Raw genomic sequence first — 9945 nt, forward strand, 5'->3', positions numbered from 1 at the left:
CATGTCAAATGAAACCAGTAGTAGTGGGGAGAGAGTCCTAATTGATGAAGCTAGGTATAGGGACATCGTGGCTGCACAATTTGAGAGGTTGACCTTGGGCATGAATACATTGAGGGATAATATGAATAGGATTGTGGAGGAGATGAGAAGGGATAGGGAAGAGAGAGCAAGAGGTAGATATAATGCTAGGGACAGAAGGTAAGAAGAGAGAAATATAAGGGAACCAAAAGTGGAGAACCTTGAGGGTGAAGTGCATGTTGAGGAAGAGTTTGAGGAAGAGATAGAAGAAGAATTTGAGTATGGGAGCTACAATTATGGTGGTAGGGGTTATAGACCACCTAGGGGTAGGGGAGCTAGAGGTAGAAGAGGAGGTAGGTTACCTAGATTTAGGGAGTATAGATATGGTGATTATGGGTATGGAGACTAAGAAGAGAGGGTAGACACTAATGTGGGAAGTATTAAGATGAAAATTCCTCCCTTTCATGGGAAGGGGAATCCATATGCCTACATGGAGTGGGAAAGGCATGTTGAGCTAATTAACTATAGTGAGGAAAAGATGGTAAAGCTTACAGCCGTAGAGTTTAAGTAGTATGCTATAGTGTGGTGGGACCAGTTAATGGTTAGGAGAAGGACTTGAGGTCTCAGACCCATTGCTTCTTGGGAGGCTATGAAAGAAGCAATGAGGAAGAGATTTCTTCCCCAATACTACTTTAGGGAACTCCACTAAAGGTTGCAAAGGATGGCACAAGGAGGGAAGAATGTAGAAGACTACTATAAGGCAATAGCAATAGCCTTAGCCAGGGCAAAATTAGATGAACCTCCAGAGGCTACTATGGCATGTTTCTTAGCTGGTCTTAACATGGAGATTGCACATGACGGGTAAGGGGTGTTACATGCTCTTACACTAATTTGACTGAATTGGTGCACATAGCCATTAAAGTAGAAAAATAATTGAAGATAAAGAGACCTTTAAAGTATGATAGTGGTGTCCATTCAGTTCCAAAGGTCCCTTGGAAACCAAAGGTAGATAAAACTTCTAAAGGTGAGAAAGAATTTCCTAAGTTTAGGAAAGAAGAGTGGAAGGGGAAAGATAAGGTACAAAGTAAAGATAAGGAGAAGGGGTTACTACCACTACTAGGACTAGAGATGTGAAGTTTTTTAAGTGTTTGGGATATGAGCATTATGCTTCCCAATGTTCTAACAAGAGAGTCATGGTCATTAGGGAAGATGGGGAGGTAGAGACTGAGGAAGAAAATGAGGCTGAACCTTTAATGTTAGTTGAGGGGAATGAAAATGAAGAAGATGTGCATGTTGAAGGGCAATCCGATGGGTATGAATTTGCATTGGTTACCACGAGGACCTTGAGTGCTCAACCTATTGCGGATAGTGATGAGTTGCAAAGGGAAAACGTATTTCATACTAGGTGTGTGGTGAAGGAGAAATTGTGTAGCATGATTATAGATGGGGGTAGTTGTTGTAATGTGGCTAGTTCCTTACTTGTGGAGAAATTAGGATTGCCTACCTTTAAGCTTCCTAAACCTTATGGATTACAATGGCTAAATGATTGCAACAAAGTGAAGGTAACTAAGCAAGTAGTGGTACCTTTCACTATGGGGAGCTACCATGATGAGGTCTTATGTGATGTAGTACCCATGATAGCTACACGTGTCTTGCTAGGTAGGCCATGGCAATATGATAGGTATGTGATTCGTGATGGGAGGAATAGTCACTACACTTTGAAGAAAGATGGCCGCACACATGCCTTAGGTGCCCTTGTCACCATCCAAGCACATGAGGACCAAATGAGAATATTAAGAGCTGTTAAGGACAGAAAAGAGAATTGGAGAGAAAAATTAAGAGAGGCCGAGCACAAGAGTGAAGAGAGTAAAGAAAAGAGTGATAGGAAAGAGAAAAAGAAAGAAGTGAAAGAAAAGAAAGTGAGTGTAATAGAAAAAGGAGAGGGCTCGGGGCAAAAGGAGAGAAGAGAGAAAAAGATGAGCTTGTATGTTGGGGGAAGGGAGTTGAGAGGAGCTTTAAGTGTTGGGATGCCATTGTGCATTCTCATGTATAAGGAGAATTATTTAAATGTTTCTGACCTTGACCCCAATCTTCCTTCTTCTGTTGTGTCTCTTTTGTAGGAATACTAGGATGTGTTCCTGGATGATATACCTTCGGGTTTGCCATCGATTAGGGGTATTGAACACCAAATAGATTTCATTCCTGGTACTCAAATTCCAAATAGACTAACCCATAGGAGTAGTCCAGCTGATACTAAGGAACTTTAAAGACAGGTAGATGAGCTTTTGGCTAAGGGACATGTCTGTAAGAGCATGAGTCCTTGCGCGGTTCCTATTTTGCTTGCGCCAAAGAATGATGGGACATATAAGATGTGCATGGATTATAGAGTTATGAATAAAATCACTGTAAAGTATCGCCACCATATTCTTAGATTGGATGATTTGTTAGACGAATTGCATGATCTTGCATTTTTAATAAGATTGATTTGAAGAGTGGTTATCATCAAATTAGAATGAAAGTTGGTGATGAATGGAAAACTGCCTTCAAAACAAAACATGGCTTATAGGAGTGGCTAGTGATGCCTTTTGGTCTCACTAATGCCCCTAGTACTTTCATGAGGCTTATGAATCATGTTTTGAGAGCTTTTATTGGACAGTTTGTTGTTGTCTACTTTGATGATATTCTTATCTATAACAAAAACATTGATGATCATTTGCATTATTTGAAACTTGTGTTTGATGTGTTGAGAAAAGAAAAATTATATGCAAATGTGAAAAAGTGTTCTTTTTGCTTAGAAAGAATTGTGTTTTTGGGATTTATTGTGAGTAGCAAAGGTGTTGAAGTAGATGATGAAAAAGTTAAGTCAATTAGAGATTGGCCAATACCTAAAAAAAAACTGAAGTTAGGAGTTTTCATAGATTAACAAGTTTTTATAGGAGATTTGTGCCTAACTTTAGTTCATTGGCTGCTCCATTAAATGAACTTGTCAAACAGAATGTGCCATTTGTTTGTGGTAAAGAACATGAACATGCATTTGCAATGCTTAAAGAGAAATTATGTTTTGCACCTTTATTAATTTTGCCTAATTTTGACAAGACATTTGAGATTGAAGGTGATGCATCAGGTGTAGGAATTGAAGCTATTCTCATGCAAGAGAAACGCCCAATTGCTTACTTTAGTGAAAAGTTGCATGGTGCCACATTGAATTATTCTACATATGACAAAGAGTTGTATGCATTAGTTAGGGCATTAGTGTCACAACTTACTTCTCCGTAAGGCATAACATGATCCCATAGTATACTTAATGAATTACCGAACTTCGCCTACTGATAATCCATTAACTACACTATAAGAGATTTTAAAGCAATTCTATTTCCTTTTAAAGGTGGTGAGCAATTTTGACAGGTATTAAAAACTCTTAATTTAAGTTAAACCACATATCAAATTTTCAATCAATTTAAAGTTTTCGCAAATTTTATAAAAATTTTGGCAGAGTGCCGTCTATAATTAGGAAAAATCAGTTCTTTAAAACCTGTGAAAAAACTCCCAATAATTTCATATTTCAACCCCAACCTCCAATAAAATCTCAATTCAACACAGTCCAACAAAATTTCAATTCAAAATTTACAACTCAAAATATTTTCAAAATAATTCAATAAACTCAATAACATTACATTGAATTTAATTTATAGACACAAGCCTTAATATACAGAAAGAAAATCCAAAAATAATATTATTACATATTTAAGTGTACAACTGCTCATTACTACATAGATACATATGAATAATATCATATTTACATCAAACTAAATTACATGGGTATAAAATAATACCCGTACAAAAACTTCGGTGGAGTCCTTGTCAACTTAGCAGTTCACTCTGCTACTTTTTCTTTTCCCTTATTTGCAATAGCAAATAAATCTATCGCTAAGTATTGTTTACTCAGTGGTGTACAATAAAAATTTCAAGATGTGAAAAATAAAATATTCATTGATAAATAGTAATTCAAAGCCTTTCACAATCACATTTCACAAAATTCAAATCACATTTATAATACCATTTTGTCAAATAATTTATAAAGCACAGTGTTATCAATCCATACACAACTTAGGTTATGACACAAAATTTCCGATCAATGCTGTGTTGTACACCACGACAAAGTATCTCAACCCCACTAATCAAAATCGATGAGGGAGGTGGCTAGCTAGCTATATGAGTACTCATCCGATCTCAACCTCAACTGGCAAGCCAGAGAAAGAGAAATATAGTCGATCTCAATCCCATAAACGGAGGAGGAATATAATGATATTGTCATTTTAAGTGTGAATCCGAAATCAATTTAAATCAAGTTATTCAAACATTTCACGCAAAACACAAATCAATTTTGAATTCAAATTTTCATTCATAAAATAGCAACACAGCATTTCTCGAAACTCATAATTAGTATAATTAATTCATAATGCATAGCTAAATAAATTTTCAATTAGAAAATGATAAATTAAAGTTTATTGTGCACAAACTTGGAATGAGTCGTCTCTAGGCCTTGACTCACTTTTCTTTATCTTCCTTCTCAGTCTCTTTTTCAACTGAAACACACAATTTACAGTGTTTTAGTATCAGGTTTCATAATTAATCCAATAGTTAATTTCATGCATACTTAGATGTACACCTAAACTTGCTTAAAATGAAATTCTTTGAATTTGGTAAATTTGGGGTTACTATTTATTGCACTATTCAAGTCAAAATGTTGACTTTTTCATTCTTAATAGGTATGTGAATTCCAATTACACCCGCATACCACATTTTGAGTGTCAAATTTGTTGGCATTAGTTACCATTTCAATTTCTAAGCCTCCTAAGAGAAATTTTAAATTTTTAGTTTTGGATCATTGTTTTCTACTGTTCCATTAGTCTGGTTACAGTGGGAATTTGGCAAACTTTCCTTCATCAAAGTTGTTCCTTATTGTCTTAGCTTTAATTCCATTTTTGAATCACTCCATTTGGAGTTTTTTTAGCTCAAGTTATGTTAATTTCAAGGTGGCTGGCCTGATTAGTTTTAACCCAGAATTCTGGGTACCAATTCTGTTCTGGCAGTTTTGGTATGCCGACTGCAGCTCACTTTTTGGATGGGTTATGGTTAGAATTTGGGTTTCTGTTCTTCATAAAAGTTGTAGTGCTATCTCTCAGATTTCCATCGGTATAAAATTTAGATCATTTAGAGCTTCCTACACCAAGTTATGGCCATTCATTTAGTCATTTCTGTACAGTGGCAGTGTGCCTAATCCGGGTTTGACCTAATTTTTCACTAACTTAAAGTCATTTTTAGGGCAGGCTTTCTACACAAAAATTGTGGCATTATGTGTCTAATTTCATCTCCAATTGACCTCACACCAATTGGAGTAGCAGAATTGCAGTTTTGGTCCTCTAAGTTGACCAAGGTCTGCCTGTCCAGAATTGGACCCTTACCAATCTGAATTTAATTTCACTTCTCACCATTCCAACACTCTCTAATTTATCCCAATTAACCATTTTGAGTCTCAATTAGGTTAATTTGTCTCAATTTCATAAATCACCAAAATTTCCCCCAATTTCCCTAAGTTAAGAATCCTAATTTATTTACTTGGTTTAATTGATGAAACTAAAGTGCATAAACATTATCTACACACTAAATTAAGCTTACATACAAATTTTAATTTCATCAAAATCAATCAAACCCTAATTCACTTCATGTTGGATGAATTTCAATTCTCAATTTCACACATATTTTCTTTCCATTTCTTAATTATTTGGTAATGTTTAAGCTAGTTTCCAAGAAGTAAACTAGAATAGAAGACTAATATGCACTAACCTCACTTAGGGGAAATACTAGTCTACACATAGGCCCTACCAAAATACAAAAGACTAGTGAAGTGACTCTAGACAGTGGCAGATCTGGTCAGAGCTCTGTCAGGGCACTACTGGTGGTGGTGGTGGTGCTGCTGCGGCTGCTCGAACTGGTCTCCAATACTTACGCGATGTAAAACCAATGCGCTAAGCATAATGCTTAGTGGTGTTAGTAGTATGCCCTAGAGCATATCATTTAGTATGTATCTTGTACATATTTTTATTAATAAAAGGCATTTCCACTTTTCCGTTAACATAATATATTTATGTGTAATAGAAAAGGTCCATTGATATTTTGTTAAAAATATTATTCTTAAGTTGTTAAGAATATGAGTGACAATATTTCTAGCACAAAGTATCATAAATAGGTTCACAATCGAGGATACTTCATAATAAGGACATGACTTATCCAGAAAAATTATATTCATGTTTGTTCCCAAGTTATTTATATGAGATATAAATAAGATGGAATGGTGAATCTCATGCCATATGACAAACATGATAGGCACTTATAAATGATAAGTAGGCCGAACCAGTGACACTTATGACAAGCACATGGAGTTTACTCTTGTCAATGTTTTGTCACAAATCATATCAGTGCATATAATCTTTAGACCTGAGATAGCACAGTTATCTTGTATATAGGTAGTTTGAGTTTGATACTGCTTTCATACTTGTACTGTGTATGGGTATATGGGCATCTATTGGCTCCTACTAGTTATATATGGAGGTAAGTGTTGATTAAGATGGAATCTGTTCCTCTAAGTAAATAGAGATAAAATCCTATGTTCATTTAATTGTTCTTGATGTTTCAAGTTCCTGGCCAGGATAGATAGATTTATTCAGAAAAGAGTTTCTAAAGACAAAATCTTTTTAATCAAGAACTGGAATTAAAAGAGAACATAATATTCATAGCAAATGGAGTTTGACATAAACCATGACTCCAGCTTGAGTTGGGATTTTGTAACAGAGAGATTCTAGTGCATGGTAACATATGATTATAGGTTCATTTAAGGTAAACCTTATTACTAATTGGGTGGCCATGGCATGCTATGCTAGGTGTTAACCATGGTCTATGAGGTTCATAAAATGATTTAGAGAAATCATTTATGGTAAGAAAGAGTTCTGATGATATTAAGAGTTGATATCATGTCTCATTGCCAATTAGTGATGAGCCTAGTAAGTCACACACATACACAAGTTATCACCTATTAAATATGATTTAATTAATTAATTAAAGAGTTTAATTGATTAATTAAATAGGTTTGGTTTGCAATTAAATTGCAAAGTCCCTAGCATGACTTGAAACCAAATCTATATTATTGGATGTATAGTATAAGTTAAATTTATATTTAAAGTGTTTAAATATGAATTTAATTAATGAGAAATTAATTAATAGAGATTAATTAATTAATTTATATTTGATATAAATTGATTAGAAGAAGAAAAATAATTATTTTGGGTTAAGAACTCAAAATTAAGACACAGGGGCATTTTGGTCATTTCACAGTGTGACACGTGGCATCATGAGATGGTGACATATGGGATTACACATAAGCTTGCCAAATGTTTTTTAATCATGTAAGATGATTAAAATCAAGATTAAATATAGGTTTGACACTTGGCACAATGTGATTGGTTCACTTAAACCTAGAGCTAATCAAAGGGTGACATGTGGCAAGGGTTTAATGTGTTAACCTAGCTATTTAAGTGTTGTTATGAAAAAGAAAAGCAACCAGCAGCCACTCCTCTCCTTTGTCACGCCACTTTGAGGCTTTTCATCTATTCTTCTTCATCTCTCATCAATTCAAAGAGATTAGCCATCAATCTCTTGAATTAAGAACACTAGAAATTGTTTCTAGTGTCATGTTTACATCTCTAATCTCTTAAAAGGCAGAACTTGAATTTGTAATTAATAGAAAAAGCTTTAGAAGCTGTTCAAGGGCTGCCATAGGTGTTCTTGGTGTGGACAAGCTAGAGGGACAACATCTGGTGTCCTGAAGACGAATCTCAAAGGCGCAGACACGCTGCAGTGCATCAAGAGGTTAGTGTAATCGTTCTTGATTTAATATAGGGTTCTAAAATTAATCTGATTAATTTTAAAATCTTAAATGGAAAATACAGATCCAAAAACATATTAAAAGAGTTTTAATATGTTGTTTATCATTGAAATAAAATAGATAAAAAATAAATCTTGCATGATGCATGTGACCCTAGGTGAAAATTTTTGAATTCAATGGTATAAACTTGTGTTTTTCACGCTTTCGTTCCTTCAATTGGTATCAGAGCCACTATATTTGCCATTTAGATTGTTGATTATAAAATTTAATTGTGTGTTTGATCATGAGATCAAAAGATTATTGCTGGTTGCAAAGCAAGGTGGCGGCATACTTGAAAAAAGACCATCAATGGTGCGCTTGGTTTGGCTACCATGGGTGGTTCAAGGTTTGGCTTTTAATTCTGCAATTGTTGTATGATCTAAGGCCTATTCTTTGACTAATTAAAATGTTTAATTAGTAGTTTTAATCACACAATTAAATTATGATTCAAATCAGAATTTTAAAAATTGTTTGAATGTGATTCAAATCTGAATTTTAAAAGTTGTTTGAATGTGATTCAAATCTGAATTTTTAAAGTTATTTGAATCATATTTAAATCTGATTTTTTAAATTTGATTGAATAAAATTCAGATCTGATTTTTTAAAAAATGTTTGAATGTGATTCAAATCTGATTTTTTAAAAAATGTTTGAATGTGATTCAAATCTGAATTTTTAAAGTTGTTTGAATGTGATTCAAATCTGAATTTTTAAATTTGTTTGAATGAGATTCAAATCTGAATTTTTAAATTTATTAGAATCATATTCAAATCTGGATTTTTAAGTTGAATATGAGATATTCAATTTAATTTAAGTATGTATGTTTTTATTTAATTGTTAAATAGTGATATGCATGATGGATGATCATTGACTATAAAAGACCAATGTGATTGGATTTATTTCTTTTATGTTTCTTTGGGATTGTAAATTAATTAATTTATTTTAATTTATTTTGGGTATGTATTATTAAGTTTGTAATAATTTTTGGGTTGTAATTTCATTTATTTAAGTTCTTGTAAATTCGCCTTGGTAAGCCAAGGATTACTATATAATATTGGATTGCAAGAAGTTCAAGGAGGTCAAGAGCATTGGTAGGACCAGTGGGAGGAATTCAAGATCAAGTGTTGATTATGTACTCCTTCAGTAACTCTTGTAAAATGAATGAATGAATGAAATGCACCTAGGAATGCGCTGATTCAATTCTTGGTGGCTCAGAATTGAATCCCTTAGAAAGTCCATGATCATACCATATTTATTGCTTATCCATGAATGCATGAGATGTATGGGAATGTATGCTATTATATGATATATGCATGCTAATTGGATAATGTGCAAAGTTAGACCTTAATAGTAATTAGAATGACCATAAAATCTTCCAAACAAATGATTAAGTTGGAAATGCTATAATTAAAGTAATTATAACAAAGGCCCTCCATTGGGGCAATTATTTTAAGAAATTTTAAATAGTTGCATAAGATGCAATTAATTTAAGAGATTTTCTTAAGAATAATTGTTAAGCATGAGATGTTGTAAATATGTAAATGGTTTAGTGGCCAATATTGGATGTACCTGAGGACATTAAAATTATTTGCATAATTACTGGCTCAATGGGATTAACTTAACTAATGCAAGATAAGTCAATAATGGATGTACCTGACATTTTGAGCATTAGGGGCTAGGTAAAGGATTGAACCTCACATGAGATGTGATGGGCAAGGAGTTTCTCACTTATAGTTTATTGTAATTCCAATAATGGATGTACCTGAGGATGATCAATAGTGTAACACCCCTAAGTTGTTGTCGGACTGGACAAGGATGCCTAGAACCACACTTCTATGAGAGTGAGGAGAAATAAAATATTGAAATAAAAGAAAAGAAATTAAATTAAAAACAAAGGAAAAATGATTGCAAAGAAATCTGATCAAGTTAAAAAACCTAACGATGGGTG

The 9945-nt window shown here is 33.8% G+C and overlaps 1 protein-coding gene across 1 annotated transcript; it reads left to right on the top strand.

Annotated features, from left to right (window-relative positions):
• Positions 1 to 739: 739 nt before the first annotated feature.
• LOC131172127 (uncharacterized) lies at positions 740 to 3294 on the top strand. Its single transcript, XM_058133080.1, has 5 exons — positions 740 to 879; positions 984 to 1095; positions 1206 to 1922; positions 2292 to 2423; positions 3013 to 3294. The coding sequence occupies exons 1-5, from the start codon at positions 740 to 742 to the stop codon at positions 3292 to 3294; spliced, it is 1383 nt and encodes a 460-aa protein (XP_057989063.1).
• The last annotated feature ends 6651 nt before the right edge of the window (positions 3295 to 9945 follow it).

Source organism: Hevea brasiliensis, chromosome 13 (assembly GCF_030052815.1).
Source record: "Hevea brasiliensis isolate MT/VB/25A 57/8 chromosome 13, ASM3005281v1, whole genome shotgun sequence".
In the NCBI taxonomy this organism is placed as follows: domain Eukaryota; kingdom Viridiplantae; phylum Streptophyta; class Magnoliopsida; order Malpighiales; family Euphorbiaceae; genus Hevea; species Hevea brasiliensis.

Excerpts from the sequence above, each read along its gene's own strand:
- LOC131172127 (XM_058133080.1), top strand. The coding sequence starts at position 740 with ATGGCACAAGGAGGGAAGAATGTAGAAGACTACTATAAGGCAATAGCA. Across the intron at positions 880-983 it reads ATGGAGATTGCACATGACGG|TGGTGTCCATTCAGTTCCAA; the intron begins GTAAGGGGTGTT and ends AAAGTATGATAG. Across the intron at positions 1,923-2,291 it reads GGAAAGAGAAAAAGAAAGAA|GTAGATGAGCTTTTGGCTAA; the intron begins GTGAAAGAAAAG and ends CTTTAAAGACAG.